At 53.5% G+C, this 23782-nt stretch overlaps 6 protein-coding genes across 6 annotated transcripts; 1 reads left to right on the top strand and 5 right to left on the bottom strand.

Moving 5' to 3' along the window:
* Nucleotides 1-896: 896 nt before the first annotated feature.
* BDP81DRAFT_439945 (malic enzyme) lies at nt 897-3581 on the bottom strand. The gene is made up of 5 exons (XM_060591456.1): nt 2829-3581; nt 2580-2772; nt 2203-2499; nt 1899-2142; nt 897-1842 (listed from the first exon to the last, which is right to left on the bottom strand). The coding sequence occupies exons 1-5, from the start codon at nt 3213-3215 to the stop codon at nt 1062-1064; spliced, it is 1902 nt and encodes a 633-aa protein (XP_060439285.1). The 5' UTR covers nt 3216-3581; the 3' UTR covers nt 897-1061.
* A 1379-nt stretch (nt 3582-4960) lies between these two features.
* BDP81DRAFT_384918 (maintenance of telomere capping protein 1) lies at nt 4961-7017 on the bottom strand. Its single transcript, XM_060586963.1, has 2 exons — nt 6131-7017; nt 4961-6038 (listed from the first exon to the last, which is right to left on the bottom strand). The coding sequence occupies exons 1-2, from the start codon at nt 6711-6713 to the stop codon at nt 5074-5076; spliced, it is 1548 nt and encodes a 515-aa protein (XP_060439284.1). The 5' UTR covers nt 6714-7017; the 3' UTR covers nt 4961-5073.
* A 1482-nt stretch (nt 7018-8499) lies between these two features.
* Nucleotides 8500-12191, top strand: BDP81DRAFT_332331 (uncharacterized protein; the record flags this gene model as incomplete). The annotated part of the gene is made up of 2 exons (XM_060585585.1): nt 8500-11956; nt 12013-12191. 2 exons carry the CDS (start codon nt 8500-8502, stop codon nt 12189-12191), a joined length of 3636 nt encoding a protein of 1211 aa, XP_060439283.1.
* A 3179-nt stretch (nt 12192-15370) lies between these two features.
* BDP81DRAFT_137372 (60S ribosomal protein L23) lies at nt 15371-16778 on the bottom strand. The gene is made up of 5 exons (XM_060581802.1): nt 16648-16778; nt 16189-16236; nt 15867-16113; nt 15644-15721; nt 15371-15583 (listed from the first exon to the last, which is right to left on the bottom strand). Exons 1-5 carry the CDS (start codon nt 16659-16661, stop codon nt 15551-15553), a joined length of 420 nt encoding a protein of 139 aa, XP_060439282.1. The 5' UTR covers nt 16662-16778; the 3' UTR covers nt 15371-15550.
* Nucleotides 16779-18483: 1705 nt separating this feature from the next.
* Nucleotides 18484-19224, bottom strand: BDP81DRAFT_137316 (uncharacterized protein). The gene has a single exon (XM_060581801.1). The coding sequence runs from the start codon at nt 19079-19081 to the stop codon at nt 18668-18670; it is 414 nt and encodes a 137-aa protein (XP_060439281.1). The 5' UTR covers nt 19082-19224; the 3' UTR covers nt 18484-18667.
* A 452-nt stretch (nt 19225-19676) lies between these two features.
* On the bottom strand, nt 19677-21294 carry BDP81DRAFT_332642 (uncharacterized protein; the record flags this gene model as incomplete). The annotated part of the gene is made up of 3 exons (XM_060585609.1): nt 19677-20708; nt 20775-20982; nt 21044-21294. The coding sequence occupies 3 exons, from the start codon at nt 21292-21294 to the stop codon at nt 19677-19679; spliced, it is 1491 nt and encodes a 496-aa protein (XP_060439280.1).
* Nucleotides 21295-23782: the final 2488 nt, after the last annotated feature.

Here is a 23782-nt window from a genome sequence, read left to right as displayed (position 1 = left end):
AAAAGTTCATGACATGATGGCTGGGTTCCCAGGTTCCTTTTGCTCGTGTGTAACCACAGCTGTTCGTAGTCTGCTTGGCTCTCTGTCCATGAGCTGGGACCCATTTTGACATGTTGCAATCGTCGATGTCGCACAACTGAATGAACTGGAATGAGCCTCATGAAGAATTTCACCTCTTGTGTCTACTTGAGTGGCGTTGTATATGTTACTCTCAGGTTGAGGCTGGATCAGTGTCAGAGGACGGTGGTCATTGGATGAGGCTCAGATGCGGTGTAATGCCAACTGCCTTTGTCAAGAGGCAGCAGAGATGCAGGTACATGTCTCATGAAGAAATTCTTAGCTGGGACATTCTTTGAGATACTCAAGACTAGCAGTCCGTAGTTTTCTTCAATCTGTTGCCCTCGTGAGAAAAGTCTTCCCCTATCTTGCTGCCCCTCGTTGTTCCTAAATGAGTGTGAGTTTTACCGGAAAGCCTCGGTAATATATTTCCTTTATTTTTTCTCTCATGATCCTCATGAAAATCATTGCTAGTTCTCGGATCGATCCGACGTATTTATTTTCCTTCTGGACTGGCTGTCGTGGCGAGACTTGTCGCCAATTGTCGCGGTGTTCATTAGTATTGCCACTTTTTCGTATTTGAAAAGAGTCATTAAAATGCCGATTCAATTCACCAAACACCACCACAAAACAATTCTGCACAAGTCTTTGCGTTAAACTCTTCCAATCATTCTCTAGTATCTATTTCAGGATTATTAAATGGTTGTTCTGCCTCCATTCCCCAAATGACCCCGACGACGCTGATCAGCCTTTCCAGAGCCTCACCACCAAACTTCTCCCTAACTTGAGCATCCCCACTCCCTCGACACAGCACATGCGACCACACCCACTGGAGAACTCGGGATCCCGTCCGCTCTCCCATCGATAAACCAGTGAGGGCCGGAGTAGTAGTCGGGTCGGAGACGACCGGCGAATGCCCGGTGTTGCATGTATTTTGCCCTTTTGCGGTATTCGGAAGAGACTCCGGTCTTGGACACGCCTTCTTTGAAACCAAACGACAGCATCTACCAGCTCCCAACTCTGCTAAAGCTCCCAGCAACCTTCATCTCCCCCTTGGCCTCCCTACTCGCCTCACTAAACTCAACATGCTTGAGCGGGCGGTACTCGGGCGACCACATCTGCTCCCGGATCCACTCGTCCAGGTCCTCGTCCCCCTCCGGGATCCCCTCCTCCGTCGCCACGCCCTCCTTGACAGCCGCCTTGATCACAGCCCGCGCGACCCTGACGCTCACGTCCCTGACGACATCTACACCAGGAAGCAGCGGCGCCGTCTGGTCTTTAAGCGCGGGACTCAGCGACGCGACGCCCTCCACGGCCGCAACGAGCATCTTATCCGTCACCAGGCTAGCGCGGCAGAGCACGGAGCCGAGACCGATGCCAGGGAAGACGACCGAGTTATTGCACTCTGCGACCTCGATATCAATCTCCTTGCCGCCTTCGCCCCATGGACCCTTGACCGGTTTGAAGGGGGATCCTGTCGCGACGAGAGCCTTGCCGTCGGTCCACTTGTAGATATCCTCGGGCACGGCCTCGTGAAGCCGGGTTGGGTTGGAGAGCGGGAGGATGATGGGTCGCTCGACGCCGTCTGCCATGGCCCGGACAATTTCTTCCGTAAAGGCCTTGGGCTTCGTCGAGGTCCCGATAAGGACGTTGGGCTTGACGCTCTTGATGACCGAGAGGAGAGACGCGTCCTTGTCTTTCCAGTCTGAAGGGTCCTTGGCGAAGCCCTTTTGGGCGGCGGATACCTCGCTGTCGGTAGTCAAGAGGCCGGGCTTGTCGATCAACCTGTGTCTCTGTTAGCAAGAATGATGCAGCTTGTAGTGGTGCTGACATTCACGCACCAGATCTGCTTGGATGCATCCTCCTTGCTCATGTTCCCTTCAGCGGCAATGGCGTCTCTGACTTGGTCCGCGATTCCGACGCCAGCCGAACCGGCACCAAAGATGACCAGGCGCAGGTCAGTGAGCTTCTGCTTGCTCACGTGTAGAGCAGCCGTGATGGCCGCTAAAGTGACGCATCCTGTTCCCTGCACATCATCGTTGAAGCAAGGGATGTGGGGACGATACTGATCCAAAATTCTTCTGGCTGCGTAGTTCAGAGCTTGTCAGTAAAGGTCCCGGAACAAGATTCACACAAGCAACGTACCATTGGTGAGACCAAAGTCCTCGAAATGGATGTAAGCGCGGGGATACAGCCTCCTGGCAGCCTTGACGAACTCGTCAACGAAGCGGTCATACTTGTGTCCTCGCACACGCTTCTGTCGGAGTCCCAGGTACAAATCATCGTTTAAGAGCTCCTCATTATCGGTACCACAGTCGAGCACCACAGGCAAAGTCCGATTGGGATGAACGCCAGCGCACAGAGTTGTGAGAACGAGCTTGGCCACGGAGATCAAGACACCACCGACACCTTGGTCTCCGATACCCAGAATTTCTTCTCCATCTGGTGCAGCTAGTTAGCACATCATGCGAGAGCTACAGGTTCGAGAGACCAAAGGCAGCTGCGGGGATGGGGAAACTTGCCGGTAACGACAATGTAGTCGATATCCCCTGGTCGTCCCCACTGGGCGAGATCGTGATAAACACGGTCTATATCATTAATGTTCAAAAAGCAGCCATCAGGCCTTCTGAAAAGCCTGGAGAAGTTCTGAATGGCGTCTCCCTCGGTGGGCGTGTACACTATGCTGAACATTTCTGGAAGATGTTCTTGCAGCAACTACCCAGTCTCAGAATCACAAATACTTCAATATGAGGCAACATGCAAACACGTACCCGATAGTACAGCACCTCATTCTGCTCCTTCAACGACGTCAGAAAGGTATTCTTGGCAAGGTCATCCTGGCGGCTCTTGTACTGCTCATAGGCGCGGTGCAGTTGCTGGTCGAGGGAGTGGATGCTCTGGGGAAGTAGACCGGTGAGGTTGAACTCGCGGCGCTCATCCTCGGGGAAGGCCGTTCCCTTATTGAGATATGGGGTGTTCAGCAGCGCGCTGCCCGTGACGGCGCAGCTGATGGGTCCGCTGGTGCTCAGAGGCAAGTGAGAGAACTTGGACTCCTTGCGGTCCTTGGTGGGAGTCATGGTGTGTGATAGACGGGGCAGATGGGATCGGCGGGTGATGATGGTGTTACGAAGAGGGTTCACGATGATTCTGGGTGGCATCGAATGTTGACGAGACTCGAGTGATTCAAGATGAGTTCAGCACGAAATGAAGTGTCTACGTAAGGTATGCAGCCAGGTATATGAGGGCGTGGGCGTGGGAGTCGAGATGGTCTGATGTGAAGCACATGCAAGCAGTAGAGAGGTTGTGATAAGACGTCGACGTCGACTTTGGATATGTCGAGTTTCCTTGGCACAGAAACGCTAAAGAACAGCTACGTACATTTAGGGGGGAAAGGAGGGGGTAACGTGAGGTATCAAGGTACCTTACTGCGTCGAGGAGGAGAGGAAAGAGCGGCTTGCTGGCGTTGCCGTCCTGCCGTTTGTGAGCGCTGACTGCCAAGTGACGTCAGGCCTTTCTTTGTGGTGAATGGCGACAGTAACTTGCACCTCCCCATCCAAGGTGGTTGGCTGCAATGGCATGTGGGTGGAGGAAAACTTCGGAGACTGGCAACCTTAAACTGGGACTCGGCCGGGATGCAAAATCATTTTGCTCCTCTGAATCCATATTCCATAACATGAAATAATCTCTCAGTTCTCGGGCCACCTCAGAGTAACTTTGTCGCCTGATGGACTGACTGCTCGTGGCCGCAGTGCAGATGCTTCACAAGCCTGGGTAATGGAGCAACTCGGAGTCAACCGAGTCATTTGGACAACATTAACCTGACTGGCAAGTACCACTTCAGGCCAGCAATGCCTTCACTTCAAATCATTCAAACAACAAATCACAGCAAAAATATGTCGGTACGCCTGGAGCCTCGCCCATGTAGGAAAAAAAGATGGGCATGGACTATGATGGTCCTGTTTTTCTCGCAGCCGGCGAAATCAAGATCAAGACGTAAACGCCCTTCCCTCGATTTCGCCGTTCAATAGTAGTATTCCAGTCCTCTCCAGAGTGCACCGCAAAACGCGGCACAAGAAGGAGACCCTCGCCGAAGCAAAGACTCGTGAATATCCCGAGTGACTGGGTAGACGCTGCTGTAGGTAACGATAGCTGAAAGCTACCCTCCTGTTCGTTTGGTTTCACACCACTTTCTGACGCGATGGTCATCGCTGCAGAGTTCAGGGAGGCAATGAATAATGCGCATTCTTACAGAAATATGTGAGAATGTTCCTGTTTGACTCACTCGAGCCATCTGCGTTTTTGGCGATGCCGGTCAAGTCAAGATGTGGTGTTCAACCAGTGAAACTGGTAGAATGGGAAATACTGAAGGAAGGAAATTTTCTTTGCAGATTTTACGGCGTGTCTTCTGGATTATGTAATACGCACGATCCCTGACAACGGCGGGGGTGGACTTTTTGGGAAGGAACCCAATGTGGGGGCTCGGGTGAGGTGCCGGGCATGGGACACAGCTGGCGCCGGCTGTTCAGTCCCGAGCCGTGTAAGTCGGTTGGCGCATAAAGGTAACTTCAGAATCATGCGTTAGGAGTAGAATAACCTCAATAATCTGACTTGATTCAGAACGAGTTGGAAGGTTTCTTCGTCGACATGGATTTTTTTTTGATTCCTTTCTCAGAGGTAATATCAACAACCTTGGAACTCAAGGAGTTGGTGACAATACGAATGTCCCAGGTGTCTAAGCTCGCAAACGAAAATAAGTCCTAGGGCGTTCCATCCGCGGGGTTGTCTGAGAAACATCAACCATGCGCTTCATTAGATTATATGCCGAGGTCTAATTGTTCGTCAACTCCGAATATGTTTGAACGACGATCAAGGTATATGTCACACTAGCAGGCAAATACGTGACCACTGATGATGCCATTTGTATAATGATAATGGATATTCAATGATATTGATAAAGAAAGCGGTATACCCGAACACCTAGATAAAATCATACAGTCACCGCTATCCGGTACGGGCTTAGATGAGACCAGCCCGAGCAGCCTCGCCACCACCACCCTGAACGAGCTCGTCCATACGCCTCTTGCCCTTGCCGATGCCTCCTTCACCGACACCCATTCTCCTGGCAACATATCTCTGTGCCACAACACCCACAGCCAGGCTCAGCAACTCCTCGATCCACTCGGCGACCCACTCGCGGGGATCGACACCACCGCCCTCGACAATCTCACGGATCTCGTCCGGAATAGATTGACCCAGGAAATCCTCCTGGCCATCCTCGCCGCTGGCAGGAGTCAGCGGGTTGGAGGCGTCCAACCAGCGGATCCACTTGGCCGGGATGGACTGGCTGATGGCCGAGTACTCGATCTCGTGGACAGGGTCGAGGCAGAAGACGGCGAAGCAAACCATCTCGTCAGCCTCATCCTGCTCGGTCACGGCCGAAGCCTCCTTCTCCTTCTCAACAGCAGACGTACGGGCAAAGAGACCCGCGTCGGCCGTGGTACCCACAGCCTGGATGGCAAGAAACAGGTCGGAGCTGCGAACCGGGTTGTCTTCGCTCACCGGCTCAGTTGCACGTAGCCGAGCCTGCTCGACACCACCGTTGGCTGCAAAGTACTCGCTGGCGTACCCTTCAGCTCCGGCACGGCAGAGCTTCGTGCCCTCGGTCAGACCCTTGATCAGACCCAGGTCACGCGGGGAGTCAGATTGTCTCCACCAAGGGCCGTCTCTCCAGCCAGCGCCACCGTCGTTGGAGTATCTGCGGCTGTGAGTTTCCTGGCCTCTCTGAATGACCATCAACTCACCGCCCTCCACCTGGGACATGACGCGGGAGAAGGTGCCGTAGATCAAGGGATCGAGGGAAGGGTATCCGACCATATCGTGGGCAATGTGGATGAGGAGTCTCTCGTGAGAGCTGATGGGAGGAGCAATAGTATGGAGGATGTTTGTGAATGTCGGAAGGGCTTGCTGGCGAAGGTTGTCACCTGTTGAGGTAGTGTTAGTACCTGGTTGCTCCAAGTCTACCAACGTGCCTTGGTTGCGTTGACAAGACGGCGCAATCAGCTTAGGGACTTACCAAGAGCTCTGAGGCCACCAACATTTCCTCGAACTTGTTCGGCCCATTTCTTGGCTTCCTCGTTCTTCTGAATCTCCTTGACAGCAGCTTCGGCCTGCTTCATGGCAGCAGTGGCCGTGTTAAAGATGCCGCCCCACCAGCCACCTCCCGCAGCTGGCGCGGCTTCGGTACTAGCAGCCGATGAAGGTGCGGCGGCAAGCTGTTCGGCAGGCCTCTTCTCGGGTTCTTGCAGGTCAGAGCTCGTGGCACTCGGGGTGAAGCTCGCGCGGAGAGATCGTGCGCTGTCGGTAGACTTGCGGGGGGCAGTCGACTTGTCGTCGGTGGTAGGGGTCGCAGAGCGTTTGGGAATGCCCTTCGCTGCCGTCTCCTTAAGACGCGGCGTATGCGGACGGGAGGGTTGCTCGAGGTCCTTCTCGAGCTCGGCCAGGATGTCGTTATCAGCCATTGCCTTGGAGGCGGCGGTGGTAGGCTTGGGCTTCTTCTCGAGCGACTTCTTGGGGGGAGCAACATTGTCACCAATGCCATCAAAGAGGTCGTCAATGTCGTCGCCGGCAGCGGCGGACTTTGTTTTCTTGGAAGCCATGTTGGGCGATGGAGGTCTTGTGGTGTTGGTGATGTTGCGGGGCAGACGTCACTAGCCAAAAGGTGCAGCACTTCGAGGGCGTTTAGGTAGCTCCAAAAGGGATGCCCGGCAAGCTTAGTCAGGCAACGCTAGGTATCAGGACACCGTGAAACAAGAGCTCAAAGGAGCAAGATAGCGTGGGGTACTAAGTCCGACGGGCCAGGCCGAAGCGATCAATGCGGTATTGGGGAGTGTAACAGAGGGACTCCAGCTCACTGTTGAAATGAAGATGGGTGGTTGATAAGAAGACGCAGTTGAACCTTCACTCAGTTGTCCAACTGTGAACCAAACGGGGGAAATGTGATGCACCAGCGCAGGCACAGCACTACACATATTGGCGACAGCTGCTGGAGACATGCATCACCAGGGACGGGACATGCATCAAGCGGAGAGAAGGGACGCGCTAGTCCAGATCCGGAGTGTACGAGAAGCGTGTCATCTCATTGGCTCTGAGTGGACGCCCATCCCCAGTCGGAAATGAAAAAAGCGTGTCTTGTGGGTCCCCGTCTGAAGTCGCCATCTGGCCGGGCTGAGTTCCCATTCTTGGTCTGTCAAGGCTTGCAGCAGGCTGTTAGGGGTGTTGCTCACTGAATTTAGCGCTTTGTCCACTAGAGATCCCCCTGTAGAGAGCACATCACAGGGAGTTGAGTAAGGCTCATAGCTGCTAGATGGTCTCCCATCACGGCACCCGTACATAGCTTGGATGGATGGCTGCGACGGGACGGGAACTTGGGGTGAGAGTGAACCGGAGGTACGTATCTCACTCCCGAGTTCCCTTTCCCCCCTTGGGCCCTTGTACCCACGTACCGGTTTTTTCGTTCCTTCCCTTCCCATTGCCTTGTGGTCCAGGCGTGGCTGGCTCGGAAGGAACTAACAGCCAATGCCAGTGCAGGAGCATTCCAAAGGGGCCCCAGTCGTGCCTTCCCTTTCTCTCTCTCGGCCCCCGCCAGCCAGTAACGGAACGGGAGGAAGTGGCAGCCAGCCTGAGCCAGGCCAGCAAGAGGTGGACGTGTGGACGTGAACAGGGCCCCGGCTGGCAAAATTGAGAAATGCAAGTCAAAGTGAAGACGGGAAAGAGCCATCTCAGCAACAAGACAGGAAGGGGCCACCAACAGCGCAAATTACCACTTTTTCCACGCCAGATATCCTAACCTCACAACTTCTTTGCCCTCTTGAAAATATCGTCGCTATTTTCCTTGGCTTTCCAGCTTTCTCCAGAGCGTATTTTTGTTTGCTCTTACTATCGCGCAGACCCGACCTGTCTGCTCCCAAATTTGACCTCTTATTTGGTATTGACACCAGCAAGGCCCGTTTCCTCAGCTCAGGTCTCTCTCTCGGTCTCGCTCACTCACTCACTCACCACTCACCACCTTTGGCTCTCACTCTCAGCTCTCAGTCAGTCGGGTGGTCCAAGTCAAACCACCACATCACCACTTACTTGCATCAAACCCGGTTTCTGCCAGCACCTTCACCTTCAACCTCCCTCCCCCCCCTTTCGACCGCCTCTCACTCACATCCGTCAAATCTACGACGGGAGAGGGGATCAATTATTCCTCATCCACATCACAATCAATATTCAGAGCAGTCGCCTCCCGTCTCATTGAATGACTTCTCGGCTTTCTCCGCCATCTTATTGCGGCTCCCCTTCTACCCCCGAATCATCTACACATCCGTCTCCGTAAGCCAGGTCACCTCTTCACCTGTTCTTACTTGAGCGCACCATCACACACCCGCTGCCCTTATAGATATGGACCAGCGCTCTCGTGGTGGCCGTCCGAATCGCCGGAAAACTCTTCCTACTTCCAGCATCCAGTCTGATACCAGCGCCGGCGGCGAGTCAAACTCGAGCATCATGACGCGCTCTCCTCCCGTTGCTGCCTCTCGCACTCCTCAGACGGCTCCTCCAAATCGCCGCAACGCAAAGCCCATTCCCATGAATAACCCCTTCAGCGTCCGCTCATCTCCCAGCACAGGCGGTCCTGGTCCTGGCCCTGGCAAGGCTCTTAGAAAGAGATCTCGCACCAGCGGCTTTGACGGACCCGCCGATGAAGAAGACGAGACCTACCGCAAGGGCCCTCACACTTTGAGAAAGCGTGCCAAAATCGACTACTCCGCCGCAGACTTTGAGGATGAGCTGCCCGAGATTGCGATCCCGGCTCCTCGCACTGCTACCCGCAAGAAGCGGGCTGATAGTGAAGTCGTCGACGAAGAGTACTACACTCCCACGGCACAGAAACGCCGCGCCAACTCGAGAGAATTTTCCGTCGCTAGCATTACCGCCGCTCGTCGTCGGACACCGGCCCGGAAGAACGTCGTCGAGCAACAATCCTTCTACTCTCAGCAATCAGACGAAGATATTGTCAAAGACACTATTGAAGTGGTGGGCGATTCTTCTGACCTCATCAGCTCCGATGATGCATCTGAACATGATGACAATGACAAGGACATCTCCGGTCACGCCTCCCTTCCAGAAACCCATGACCACCAGCTCTCGTCACCCATCCAGCGCAAGACTCAGGTAATACTTCAGCTGGCCTCTCCCATTGACCATCAGATCATCAAGCAGGATGAGAGTCAATCGAGCCAAGCACAACCCGTCCCCGACGACATTGTTACCGCCGCGAATGTGGTGTCAAGCCCTATCATTGCGCACCCTCAGCCCATCCGCGTCAACCAAGTCACCATTTTCGGAAACATTGGCCCCCGCCCAGACACCGAGGCGACAGCAGTTCATCATGGCGAATTCGTCGAAGACTATTCTATCCAGCCCAAGAGAGAAGCCAGTTCTCCCGTGCGGCCTACTGAGAGCGTACCGCAAAGAACGGCTCTACCGGAGATGGCTGAGCCGGCAGCCAACACCGACTCTGCTGTTGTCTCCGGTACCCAGGAAAATTCCGCACCAGCCGTTACTCAGATTTTCAACGCCACCAACACCAACACCGACCATGTCAACGTCGCACAGCCGATTGAAGAACCACGAGAGTCTATCGCCGATGTGTCAACAGAGGACGCAAAGGTAAATAGTCATGCTGAAGCGACCGAAAATAAGCTTCCGCCTCAAGAGGAGCCGTTGAATACACAATCTACCGCCCCTTCACAAGATGTCGACGTCTCTGTATCATTCACGACTCAGTCCGAGGATTTGTCCCGGCCCCAAGACGAGATGGACGTTGACATCGCAGAAGAACCCGATGCAGAGATGCAGGATGATATTGCTGTTCCTGAACCCAAAGCAGCATCCCCGCAGCCCCAGCCCGCCGCTCCTGAGGCGAAAAAGAAGCGCCATGCGTGGTCCCACCTTACACCTTACATTGATGGCGAATATGTCACCCACTCCATCTACCCCGTCGCTGTCGAAGCGTCTGCGCCCACTTCAAACGTCGACGCCGCTGAAGCTTCCGGCGAGCGAGAGAACGCTGAAGAGACGCCCGAGGATGCCAATGCGATTGCTCATGGTCAAGGTGCCGAAGCAGACGCAGAGGATGGCGCCAATGTCGATGCGGACGGTGAAGTTGACGACGCTGAGCGCGACGCCGAACACGATGAGGATCTCGCACCCGACAGCCAGGGTCAGCAACTTTCCCAAGGATCCGCTTACAACTCGGCTGCCCCGACTCCCGCATTGACGCCCCGGCAAGGGTCGCCAGTCGTGCCCTCGGCTGCCACTGGAACCAGCACACCAGCCTTGATGCCCAAGCAGCGGTTCAGAAAACAGTACAGATTCAAAAAGGTCAGAGATCCTACCGAATTCCTAGCCTTCTTGAAGGACTCTGAGGACCTTCCCCAAGAGGAGCTCTGGGACCTTCTGGCTCAGGCGAACGAATGCCTCCTTGCCTATCAAGAAGAGTACAAGGAGTGCAGCAGGATCGTAGACGATCAAGAAAATGCCCAGCGTCGCGCAATTCAAGATGCCGCCTACGAAAAGAAGACTGCCGACTTGAATGCCTTTGCCAAGGTAGACTCATACATGGAAAAGGAGTTTGAGGTGCAGGGCTCCCGAGCCACGATCAAGGAGAAAGACGCCGGGATTCTCGAACAACGCTTGCAAGACAGGATCATGGCCGCTACGTATCACTTCGAGTACGATCCTCACCCCAACAAAGTCGGCAACCAAGATCCCGGCGCCCAGAAGGGTGGTGGAGGAGAGGGTGTTCGCCAACTTCGAAGCCAGCCGCAAGCAAGCGCCAAGGCTGCCGAGGGCGATGGAGTCATCGTCTCTGGCAAGAGAACTCGCAACCCCCCGAAGTTGTTTGACGGCGTGTTACAGGACGACCACCGTGCAGCAACTCCGGGAAGTAACAAACCAGGCCCGAAGAAACGCGGTAGGGCCGCCGCTGCAGAGAAGGCGGCATCTGCTCAAGACCCCGATGAGGAGCCTGAGCCTGAGCCGCAAACAATATCACCTGCCAAGCCCGGCCCCAAAAAGAGAGGACCGAGGGGTAGGAAGTCTGCTGTGGTGGTCTCGGAGCCGACTTCGCCTGTTCCCGAAGAAGAGGCTATCGTCCCGCCGCCGGAGCCAGAGCAGGTACAGCCTCCCAAGCGCAAGCGTGGCAGACAACCAAAGTCAGCCGCCATTGTCGAGGAGGAGCCAGAAGAGCCCGAGAAACCGACCCCCAAGAGAGGTCGCGCAGCGCAGCGAAAGAGCAACGGTCATGTTGCCGTTGCTGCACCCGAGACAACCGACGAATCTCGCCCTACCTCGGCATCATCCATGGCCACTATCTCGGACGCCGGATCTACCTACGGACTGCGCCAGAAGAAGCGACAGCGAAACTGGCAGGATGAGGAGGAAGTCGACGAGGAAGAAGTGGAGGCCGAACCCCAGCCCAAGAAGGCACGCATCATTCGCATTAACAGAAAGCAAAGCGCACCGGAGCTCGCACCCAAGGAGACGTTGAGCGAACACATTCTAGCTGACATACACCGCTTCGCTGCGACTCTCGATACACCCGAATCACCTCTGCCCCGGCTGATAGTGTCCTTCAAGTTGATCAACAACGGCTCCAGATGGACCATCAAGCCCCCAGCCTCACCGCGCCAAACATCGACCGACGTCAGCGAGTACAACCTATCGACCCCTCGGCCAGCCCCGATGTCTGCACCTACCTCGGCCAAGTCATCAGCCCCGCCTAGCCAGGCCGAAGGGGAGGAGAAGGATTACTCCACCATGACCAAGTCGGAGAAGATGTCCGCCTCGATGAAGAGTACTTTTTCACCTAACCCCATCACTGATATCACAGTCCACTAACAATATTTCCAGAACGATGGCTCAATGGCAGCATGCAGGGCGCTGTCAATAAGCGAAAAGCCACTCTGGCTGCGAAAAAGGCAGCTGCTGCCGCAGCCGAAGCTGATGCGGCCCGAGTCGCTCAGCAGAAAGCTATGCAACTCCAGCAATCTGGACAACCGGCACCCTTCCCCATGGGAAAGGGACAGTAACGAAACCAAGAGCAACTAACCTTGCATAACAGTCCGTCAAGAACGGCCAGTGGAACCACCACGCAGAGCAAGATGATGACCCGTATGGATCACATCAACATAACACAACCAACAAAAGGTCACGAGACCCATGAATATCATTACCAGCATCACGTGCTTCTCAGAGCAACTACTTTCCAGTCTTCTACGATCAGCATTGTATACCCATTCGCATGACGAAAGTCGCATCCGGATGGCAGTGGACGACCTCGGGCAAACGAACACGAAAAGATCCGCGTCGATACACACCTAATTCGGTTTTCTTGTTCGAGTACACATATCGGGAGAGGCACCTTGGGAGATGATCTCTCTTACATCAGCATCGGGAAGCGAGGGCATCCGACAATTTCATTTTCAATTCGAGTGTTGGAAACCAAAAAAGAGGAGAGAGCGTATGGATCTTTGCATTGATGGATCGACGCAACGGCACACCAACGTCGGCTTCCAAAGCGACCGAGGATTTTACAGTGCCGCCGTCTCCGTCACATTTTCATTTTATCAAAGTCTTTTTTTCGGCTCTTGTGTATTTGCGCCAACCTTTTCTTGATTCTATACGACGAACACGAAATTTCGTCGATTTGGTACCACCTCGCTACAGTAAGCGGGTTTCCAGAAGTGGCACGTCAATGGAAGTGGAGAGTCAAGTCGTGGACTATCTGGCACTCGGCCTCGGGGTAGGAGAGAGAGTTTCCGCATTTCTGAGCGGCTTGTGGATGAGGGATACTGGCTCTGAATTCCTATTTGAATGATTTCGTTGAGACGCCCTAGGATATGGGTTTGTGATGGATGAGTGGGGGTTCGTCTTCTGGTACGAGGGCGGTGGAAGGATAGAGTCGATACTCTCTGACGAAATTGACGTTGATGCCATATATACATGATGTTCTTGCTGTGACCCCTTTGCTATCCTTGGAGTTTCTTGTCTACCTGGCCGTCGACGCTATCTAACCGTATCAAAGTGCGGTTTGGCGACTCTTTCACTTGATAAGATGAGTCCCTCGTCACAAACTCAGCTTCCCTGACTCCTCGAGAGACCGGAAAGCCTCCATCGCCGAATTTGTTAACGCTTTCAGAGTAATTCCAAGACCTCCCACACAAGTGCCCTTCGCTCTAGATACAATTCGTGAGATCGACTCGCTTGTCATGTTCCTTACCTTCGATCTTCCAGGCAATCGATGGCCTTCATCTTGAACACATGAGGCTGACGGGGTAGCCTAGCCAATTCAAATGCAAAAGCCTTTCTGTTCCTCATCACAGGGGAATCGCCTCCTCCTCTCTACACAGTTCCATCACCATGCCGTTGGACTTCGGGTTGGGGTGTGGTAGTGTCAGCTTTGCGTATAGGCTGCGCGCCCACGATATAATTGGCATTCGCATAATTGTACCTGGGCAGGACGGCAGCCTGCTTTCTAGCTCTTATGTTCACAGCAATTTTAACACCCCCCGGGAGGCCGTGCTGTTACCAAGAGCGTCTTGTGCGTGAACAGCTTCACATTTGAAATGACCTGTCGTTAACCCGCAGTGGCTCTCTTATCCATCTATCGACTCGTTCCATTGCATCCTTGGCTACTTCATTTCTCTATACACCCAGCGTTATATCTGAGTTGCAAAAAGTGACCGCTTGCCGCTTGCTGAGGTCTGGATCTCTCCGAAATAATATTGTTGGCTCTCGTCATCATTGAAGATTCGCATTGCAAACAAATGACTTTATTTCTTTCGTGAGGCATCATTGGGTAATGCTTGGTAGCCTTCGTGCTGGAAGTCGTTTGTCGACGGCCTCTAGCGAATCGAGTGATAGGTAAGCCTCATTTTTTAGATAACCCTCAACGGATCCACTTCACTGCAATTTCAACTCGCCCCACGGGTCTGAATGTCTTTTAGCAGCTTAAAAGCTGCAGTTTTATCTCGCACATTCATTCAGGACAGCCAGACTAAACAACGAAATAATCCGGATTCAACCTTACTTGGTATGCTGCGATCACGCTGATGACTTCTTCCATTCCTTCCACACACACGCACGGCCCATCCTGGTCGCGCAGGTTGCCTCATCAAGGCAGCGACTCGGCTGAGTTGAGCGAGACAGTGGCAAGAGCATCAAATGCGTCGTTGCCTGAGCATTGCAATTTTGGCTCACCCCAAGGCTTTATCGATCTTACGTGCTTACAACTGAGCCGGGAGAATACCACTCACAGTCAAAACGGATGCCCAAGTGCGGGGGCCTGGTGCCCAGGCAATTCCGGCGATGAAGAAAAGCTCCGTTGATAGAGTCCTTCGGCAGCTCCTGATCCTTGATAGCCTTACAATCACTTGAGACGACAAGGTCCGCGGACTCGTGCTTTCGATTATCTCTCGAGCTGTGGTTTGCCTCTTCCTCAATCAGCTAGCGAATACCTTGGTGCTAGTACGTCTAGCCCGGATTGGCATCGAGACTGGAGGCCGACAGTGCGGGCGATTCGGAAACACCTATTCAGAATGCAAGTTCCATCTGGACGAGGTAGCTGGCGATGTCAAATTGACACGTGGGCAGGATTAGTACCGATACGGCGCATACTGCAAGCAAGGTAAATCAAGGCAAATGGTGCAGGCAGAGGTTAGTAAGGGGGATGGGTAAAAGTAGGGCTGGATTGGTTCGGCATGATTGAGGGGAAATGTCATTGCAAGCCATGGCCTGCGAGGGGGGTTAAAATTGCTGTGCACCCAGAGCCGCAATCAACATGTCGAACCAATTATTCTTCCAAGATGTTGCTGAACGTGCTGACATAAGCGGACATTCTCGTTGATGATATAAAAACCCGTCGCCTGGGTGAAGGTTTGGTGATGGGGAGAACATCGCATGGAAACACCACCTACATGGAGACCGCACTACAGCAAGGTCCCTGGTCGGTCGTCGGCTTAACTACATCACAGGCAATGTCGATTTGCAAATGGCGAGCCATTGGAAAAGGAGGAGGCAAATATGTGTAACGTGCGCAAAGAATCGGATTTTTGTATCTCTCCTGTATGCGAAATGCCTGGTATGAATTTCTTTCCCTTTACACGCCACAGCCGAAATGCAGAGCCTGCCAGTCCAGCGAGGAAACTAAAAAGAAAAAACCAGGCCCACAACCCTCTTTCAGATGGTGTTTTGTGTGATGAATCCATTCGACCTCGGCTCTCTCATTCATGACGACATGGTAGGGGGAGAGAGGTTGTCACAGAGAGAGGAGGAAGAGGGGGTGATGAAGTATGTCCCAATGGTTCGCACCGGTTGACCTAATCCGTAGCCATAACGTCGTCCTTTTCGCCCTTTTATTTCTTGACTTGTGTAAAAAAAAAAAACTCCTTTACATGACGACACCAGAGTTGCTGGCAATACGCTGTTGATGGGTGTTAGTTGGATATGTCCCGGGAAACTTGCTGATATTGGAAGAACTTACGGGCCAGAGCTCAGCAGCCTCCTTACCAACGGGGCCGGTGATGGCAGAGCCCTTCATCTCACCCTTGGGGTTGACGATCTGTAGTAGTTGTGTTAGCAGAGAGTTCTTAGTGAATGTCACATCGAAACAGCAATCTCATCGTCAGAGGCTGGCCATGCGAAAACCGCATAGCCAAATCCCTTCCGACGCGTCCCATCCCCCATAGATATCGGATAGTACTTACGACACCGGCGTTGTCCTCGAAGTACAGGAAGACACCGTCGAAACGCTTCCAGGGCTTGGACTGGCGCACGATGACGGCGGGGTGGACCTTCTTGCGGAGTTCGGGCTTTCCCTTCTTGACGGTGGCCATGACCATGTCACCGACACCACCGGCGGGCAGTCTGTTGAGGCGGGCACCGATACCCTTGACGGAGATGATGTAAAGGTTACGGGCACCAGAGTTGTCGGCGCAGTTCATGACGGCACCACTGAAGCAACAGAGTCAGCGACGAGTTCCCACACCAGAGAGGGTTTCTCTCATTCGGGGAGAGGAGAGTTCGTACACGGGAAGACCGAGGGTCATCTTGAGCTTGCCACCGGGGGCACCGCGACTGTAGGAATCTGGTTAGCATTTCCGCTTCTGGGAATTCGCCAGAGTTTTCTCTGCTCATGTCTCCTCCTTTGTCGGCGCAAAATTTCGTTTCTCGTGGTGGGCAGGCGGTAGGCGGGGGGTAATCGTTCCGCAGTGTTCTTGTCTTCCATTCGTGTATGCCGTCAATCGGTGTTTCTATCGCAGTCGGGTCCCAATCCTACACTTCCGGCCTTTGCCTTGCCATCGTCAAAATTCTCTCCTCCTTCCCTGCGTCGGTCGTCGTTGTTGTGCGTTGAAATCTTGAGCGCCCGCCCGCTTTCTGTCGCGTGCATCCCACCAAAAACCTCCGTGGTCGCTGGAGGAGGGGTGAAAAGAAGCCGAAATTTTTGCGCCGTCGCTGGATTCGAAGAGTAGAATGACAATGACTTACGAGAGCTTGGCCATTGTGTCGGTTTGGGGGTGTCGAATTCAACTACGGGGCTGGCTGGAGGGTTAGATGGCGGACGTGGAATCGTGAACTAGGCTGGAAATTTCACGACTTCGAAAATGTTTTTGGTGAATCGCTGGTGTGGAGCACCGAACCCTACGTTCCTCCCTTACCCGAGCCAAAATTATAGGTCACGTGGAGATTAGATAAGCCACCACGAAAACCTTTGCCTCCTGTTTTTGATGCGCTGAGACCCCGCTGGCAGTCTTGCCCCACTCCCTCACACGGCCCCTCATCATCGCCTTGGGGGGAGTCAAAATCGCAGTGAAATCACAGAAGTCTAGGTCGTTAAGCAAGTATTGGTCAAGAGCAACTGCTCTCACCGTGTCACCTGGATTCATCGCCTTTGGATGAGTTAAGACCGCAGTGGAAAAAACCCCTGACCTGTTGTCGGTGTGCGACGTGTCCTCGACCGCTGAAGGGAAGGGAGGGGGTCAGCCAGTCAAGCGCAACTCTCTGTGGAAAGCGGAAGATCACCACCTCATTTGAATGCCTCTGGGGGGGGTTGGGGGGGGGGGGGATGGAATCGCAGTGAAGATCGCGAATGCGCGATACCCAGTCTCAATATCAGCCAGCTACTAGACAGCGAACTTCTGACTTTGGAAAAATTCGAAATGCTGCGTAACTTGCACACGAGCAAGCTTAACGCGGCCCCTCCACTGTTAATTGGTTAGGATGTTAGAGGTGGATCCTCACCCTTCGCCCAACGCCCTAGGTGGGATAAAGTTGCAGTGCTCCAATCTGTCAAGAACAACTGGTCGCGGAGGTAAAGGGTCGACTTCTTACTTAGCTACTTCGTGAATGTCTGGGACTTTTCTAGGACTTGCTTTCCTACGATGCCTAGCGTCCCATCATCGCCTTGGGAAGAGTCTAAATTGCAGTGAAATCAGTACGGTACTTTTCGTTTTCCCAAATCAGTATCCGTAAGATCAACTACTCTCACCGAGTCGCCCCACTTCATTGTCTTTGGGGGATTTCAAGATGCAGTGAAACTCGTGATTCTGGTTTCGGTAGCTATGCCTGTCCAATAACAAGTCAGTCTCGTAACTACCTGTCAAGATGTTTGCGGATGATACACTTCTGTTGATGACAACGATTTGTTGGCTGTCATTTTGACCTTCTTATAATGTATTGAGATGTCACGAGGTCTCATATATATTTCTGACCGGCCTCAAAAGTTGAAGAATCTCATCCACCGCCAATCTCATTTGCAGAACTTTGTTCGTCGAATAACCTCCTGCTTAACTTCAACACTAAGGGTGTCATTATGACACGAAAGGTTCTTCCCGAACTAACCCAACTCAGAGACCTCAAGGGTGCGAATATCCCATGCCCCAACTCTTCCTGTAGATGGTGCTCATTTGATTTCGGTGTTCCGGGATAGATTGCTTGAACCCTTTCTGCCACCCCTTTCGTGACCATGAACCGTGGCTATTGAGTGAACAGGAGGATGATGACGACGATTGGTGTTGAGAGCCTAGAAAACTCCCGGCTCGCAGGCTAGGTTGGGCAAAATTGCGAGCGAGATGGCCATGCTGAGCTACGAGGGGTCGCGATGCAGGAGGTTTCCTGTACACGGTGTTGAATTCTCTCATCTTGATGGGATATTGGACTTGGCCGTCGTTCAACTGATCACAAGTTGTTCTTGTTGTGACTTTACAAATTCTATGACTAGAAGTGATCAATCATGCGTTTTGAGATATGATCCCTGGAGAAAATGAGTCCTTGAAATGAACTAGATAAATTGGCCGTTACTAAGGAAGGTCGACCTTTTGAATACACTCGTCGCTCCTCATCCGACTTGCTACGTCAAAACATTACCATTCTCATCGTGAGCCAGGCTCTCCAGAGTCCCCATCCAAACCCTCAAACTTCAAAGTCGCTCGCTGCCTAACCCACATCAACATCGCGCCCACCACCCTCAACTCAATCCATACACCCGCCCACACATCACCAACCTCACTCACCCTCGAAGCCATCTCAATCCCTCCTCAACCGCAAACGACACCAACGCCCCCAAAACACCCCACGCAAAAACCTCATACCCCAAAACCCAAACCCTCCTAATCACCATCCACCTCAGTATCCGGAAGCAATCCCATCGACTCAGCTCCACCTTCCACCCAGGCGGATACCATTCCGGTACAGGCGGGTCCGCCGGGCACCACATCTCACGCCCGTCCGCCTCGAAGACGAGGTATCCGATGCTCCGGAGGGTGAGAGCTGTGCAGTAGCTTATGTAGAGGAGGTAGATCCCCAGCACGACCTCGCGGGGCGTGAGGAGGGAGGGGTTGTGGAGGATGTGTGTTATTCGGGTTGCGGATTCCCGGGTGGTGTAGGCACGGTGGGAGAGGCTGCCGTCGATTATAGAGGGCATGGTGGGTGGGTTGAGGGTGTGAAGTGATTGAGTATATGGTTGGAGTTGATGTTGCTGTGTGACTGAGCTTTTCGGCGCGGCGGGGGGGGGTTCTCTTTACATTGCTTTAGACTTTTGCTAAAGGTTGAAAGGTTTGTCAAGTGCGAGTATCGTGGAAGATGTAGGATTGCCAAGTCTCAAATGATGCTGGCTGTTGGTGTTGATTGATGAAGAGTGTTGGTCGACGAGAAGGCGAAATTACGGCCCCCACCAAGTACGGACCAGGATCGTATGGCGGGTGCCTATGGGCTTACCGTTGCTCAAGTCGGTATTCTTCCGCGCATACGACTTCAATTGTACATTCAACAACTCGAATGCCTGGCAGGCTTCCTTCAACATTCACAGCACATATTGCGTAACCATCGGCATGGCCAGATTATGAATCAAATAGAATATGCTTGAATTGATACCGGGTATCTTTGAGAAACGAGTCGACTGCCTCATGGTCTACCGAGCCAGTGCCTTATGCTAAGAAGAGAGAAAATGCCAAAACCATGACTGTCATGAATGCAAGTCCCGAAAGACCAGGTGAATGCCGGGTGCTCCCGGCCCCTTCCTAGCTATTTCCGCCTGCCGAGTCGCTATTATTCGAGCCATTCGAGCCACCACTAGTCGTGGGCTGAACAATCTCTGCGCTCGCGTTGGGTCGCACACTCTGCGGATTTGAGAACAAGTCCTTGGGATCCCACGTCGCCTTGATGCGCTCCAGTGTCGGGAGATTGGTTCCCCAGTACCGCTCTTGTGCGTTGTCGAGTGTCGGGTCGACGTACCCAGCATATGTGCTCAACTCGTTTGGACTCGCTTTCCGAATCTTGTCGGCGACTCCAGACATGAAATCCTTGGTCTTGCTGCTCAGCGTGGGGATGCCGACACCGTAGCCTTGGAAGAACATGACCTTGTCGCGATGGCGGTAGGCGGTAGCGTTCATGGCTACGTCGTTGATGGCGCCGCCGGTGACGTCGAAGATGAGGAACCAAATCAGGGTGCCACGGTCGGCACCGTCCACGTAGTCCATCATTCCTTGGATGCCATCTTCGCTGAGGAGGTCGTTGCGGGTGAAGGCGAGACTCTTGGAGGTGAAGGGCGACTGGATATCACTCAACCAGAGCGCCGCATCTTGTGCCTTTTGAGCAACGTCGCCGAGCCAGTCATTAACTACCACGGATATCTTGCCCTCGGGGATGCGATCTGGGATGCCTGTCTTCTTGAACTCATCCTCTGTACCGTAAAATGTGGCTGTGATGGCGACGCCGAGCTCCTGCATCACGAATTCGCTGCTGAACCGGCGGTCCAGCTCGGGGTCGGAGATGAGGTCTTGCCATTGCTTGAAGACAGGTGCAAGATCGCGGTGCTTGGCAAAAGTGATGGCGTACGAGTACTGCACAACATCGCCGGGCTCCGGGTGGGTCCGCATAACAAATTCGGTGATGACGCCGAAGCCGGCGCCGGCGCCCTTGAGAGCAAAGAACAGGTCCGAGTTCTGGGATTCGCTCGCGCGCTGGATCTTGCCGTCTGCGGTGACCACCTCAACTTCAACAACGTGATCTAGACAACTTCCCCACATTCTTGAGCTGGGGCCGAGACCACCCTGGACGTGACTTGCATTAGCAGGGCGCACGAAGGCGTGATGGATCGCCCATCGCGGGGAACTAACAATTGTGGCATGGCCTCCGATGCCTACACCGGGACACGTGCCGTGAGCCATGGCTCTCTTCCCATTGTCGTGCAATTTTTCCGTCACGTCGTGCAGCTTGTGGCCTCCGCCGATGGTTGCCTGCCAAGTGTTCGTGTCCATGGAGAAGTTCTGAAAGTTGGCCAAGTCAATGACGAGAGCGCCGTCGGTGCCACCAATGCCAAAATTGCTGCAAGTAGACAACGACGTTAGTAGTTGACTAGACCATGGAGACATCTCAAGGGACTTACGCGTATGAGTGACCGCCTGATTTGGCTTGCACCTTGACATTGTTGTCCGCAGCGCACTTGACGAACCCGGCGACATCTTCCGCTGTTGACGGTTTGGTGACGGCAATAGGCACCACCGGGATATCGAGGTTGTACGGCTTCACCCAGTTAAGCTGGAAGAGAGGGTCGTTGGGGTATCCAACGCAAGAGGAACGGCTGTCGCAGACGTTGTCGAGACAAGTCGCCAACGGGCTGCTAGGCTTCTGTCCCATGATTACTGCCACGAAGGGTGTTTATCGAGGGCAATGGAGCATAATACAGTATACGCTGGACGGAAAAGAGGGCGGTCGAGAGGTGTTAAAGGCGGCGGGTAGACTCAGTTTATACATGGCATGGGATCCCCTCTGGCGTTGCAATCCTTCCCGGTACTCTGGAGGCCCCAGCAACGAATTATGGGCGAGCAGAGCAGAGCAGGCGATATCCAGCTTCCTGCGGTGGGATAGGCCGAAGCATGACCAAGATCCCCAGTGTTTGGGTAGCAGCGACGGGCCACGGATAGCGTTCCTGGCTGATCATCCCATTGCAAGGTAGTGGACGTTGACGCCGCCTGCCAGTTTCGCCTTCCGCCGCCGTCATCCCCTTCTTTTTTGAAAGCCAGGCCAGGTCTGTCCTACAAGCCAGACGCAAGCACCATGACTGTAGGCATGGCTGAGGTGTGGCTGGCATGGCGGACCACAGAAAAGATGGCCAATGGTGTGTTGCCAGCGGCGTGGAAGATTGCCACCAGTATCCTTTGTTGCCATGAATGCCATGGTGCGGTGCGAGAAATTGATGAAGACTCCCCTCACTTGGGGACGTCATCCTCCATGTCCCTGTCCCTGCTTTTCGTGCCTGGCAAGCATGGCACTGGTGATGTGCCTTGACGGGCCAGTCAGCGCCTGGAAAGAGGCTCGCAGGAATCGTGAATCAAGCTTGTTCAGCGGGGGTGGCGTAGCACCGAAAGACGTCAAACCAAGTTAACAGGCTCGCGTGGGATCTTGGCGGTAGACTGGGGGTTTCTCATGCAATGATGCTGAAGCGTGAATGTTGGTGGAATGGGGGAAAACGAGTGGCGCATCCAGGCGCCACGCGAGGTGGAATTATGGGGGCGCTATGGCGGTGCACAGCTGCGCCAATCACAGACTTCAGATGATGATGAGTGACGGCTTTCTCAGGTCTTTTTTCAGGGAGTCTGGATCGGCCCAGCTCCGCGTTGATGGTAGCATTGCAACGGTCTGTCTCACCTTTCAACGTTGGTTGTCGATCTTGAAGCGGTCAGTGGTTGATGGGAGTCATATCGAAGCTGGAGTTCTGGACTCTCGATGCTGCAAAGGCGCTTGACTTCACTTGAAGAAACATTGTCGTCCTAAAGGTGGGTGTGGAAGAACGTTTGAATCGACACACATAGACCTCCAAGGTGCTCAGATGCCAAGGGAGATTGGGTACGTACCTGGAATGAGTCCTCCATCATCATGACTTACATAAGGCTCTCTGCATGTGCCACTCACCACTCGAGTGAGCTGAGTAAGTGAGGCATTGAAGACTATGAATGAGTGAGTGCGTTAAGTGAATAAACAATAAATAGCTGGGAAAGCATATGGCTGAGAGAGTGTAAGTCGTACCGAAGCTGACTGAGACAATTCTACGCCATTTTTGACGTGACCTTATGGCACTGCCAATGTCAGGATGCCCTTGTCGCGTGAATTCGTCCAAACCTAATCTAACTTCAGCCTCAAGTCATCCAGATCTCCAACCATCCTGAGTGAGTTGGGACCTACGTTGCCTCTGAGACACGTCACATTCAGTCGGTTGCAGCCTATTTCAACATGGCGTGAAAGAGGAGTTTTGGATTGCAGGTGAAGATTGAAGTTCTGTGAGACTAGGGTAGGTAAGATACGTTCACATCCCCATTTGACTTGCATTTATGGAAAGGTATTTGGGCATGTACTCAAGACTTTGCCTGTCAATGCCGTAGTACCTACCCCATGCTGTGGCACGCTGTCCTCGACAGCCTCACTTGGCTGAAGTAGATGAGACGTATGAATGTTGGCACCCGTTTCTTCATGCTGTCTTCATGCTCTCACTCTCACGCACGTTCTCATTGTGGTACTGTACATTGGATGACCCTGTCCTCCCCTGCACAGTGCAAAGAGTGTGGATACCGGCCCCATATTTCTCTGCCAATGTGGCTTGACAACCATGAGCCACAGTCTCCATCTTCTGCTTCTCACTGTACATCGCTGCCTGATTGATGCACCGCAGCGCCAAGTCTCTGGTGATACCTTCCACCTCCACGTCTTGCTCTCCCTCCCACCCGACGAATTCCAACATCCTCAACATCCCCGCCATCCCTTCCGTTCCGCGGGGCTACCACTACTTGTCATACGTATCACTGCAAAACCACCACATCAATTCTGCATCAAACGCCCCCAAGATTGACCGACCAACTACTACCTTTCTACGCCCACGCGGGGCAACTCATAGATGCCGCGACTAGCACAACCGCCGTATCCTTCGCCCACTTCAATCTAGCTCCTTCATTGAGGGCTGCGTCAAAGACTCTGTCGAAAATAGGGCCGACGTATCCTCCAGTAACGTCGCACCGGCAGTCTCTTTGCTCGAACCCCAGCTACCTGCTGCAAGGCTTCGTCTGAATCGGCTCTTGACGTGCCGTCTATGCAACGGCCCTCCAGCTGCGAGATAACGCCGCTTCGACTTCGC

This window comes from Colletotrichum phormii, assembly GCF_030913505.1.
Source record: "Colletotrichum phormii strain CBS 102054 chromosome Unknown BDP81scaffold_30, whole genome shotgun sequence".
NCBI classification, from domain to species: Eukaryota; Fungi; Ascomycota; class Sordariomycetes; order Glomerellales; family Glomerellaceae; genus Colletotrichum; species Colletotrichum phormii.
The sequence above is the reverse complement of the archived record's forward strand: the minus strand, read 5'-3'. Positions and strand labels throughout refer to the sequence as shown.

Excerpts from the sequence above, each read along its gene's own strand:
- BDP81DRAFT_439945 (XM_060591456.1), bottom strand. The coding sequence starts at position 3,215 with ATGCCACCCAGAATCATCGTGAACCCTCTTCGTAACACCATCATCACC. Across the intron at positions 2,773-2,828 it reads ATGAGGTGCTGTACTATCGG|TTGCTGCAAGAACATCTTCC; the intron begins GTACGTGTTTGC and ends GAGACTGGGTAG. Across the intron at positions 1,843-1,898 it reads GATGCATCCAAGCAGATCTG|GTTGATCGACAAGCCCGGCC; the intron begins GTGCGTGAATGT and ends ACAGAGACACAG.
- BDP81DRAFT_384918 (XM_060586963.1), bottom strand. The coding sequence starts at position 6,713 with ATGGCTTCCAAGAAAACAAAGTCCGCCGCTGCCGGCGACGACATTGAC. Across the intron at positions 6,039-6,130 it reads TGGTGGCCTCAGAGCTCTTG|GTGACAACCTTCGCCAGCAA; the intron begins GTAAGTCCCTAA and ends CTACCTCAACAG.
- BDP81DRAFT_137372 (XM_060581802.1), bottom strand. Across the intron at positions 16,114-16,188 it reads ATGACCCTCGGTCTTCCCGT|TGGTGCCGTCATGAACTGCG; the intron begins GTACGAACTCTC and ends CTGTTGCTTCAG. Across the intron at positions 15,584-15,643 it reads AGGCTGCTGAGCTCTGGCCC|CGTATTGCCAGCAACTCTGG; the intron begins GTAAGTTCTTCC and ends ACCCATCAACAG.
- BDP81DRAFT_137316 (XM_060581801.1), bottom strand. The coding sequence starts at position 19,081 with ATGCCCTCTATAATCGACGGCAGCCTCTCCCACCGTGCCTACACCACC.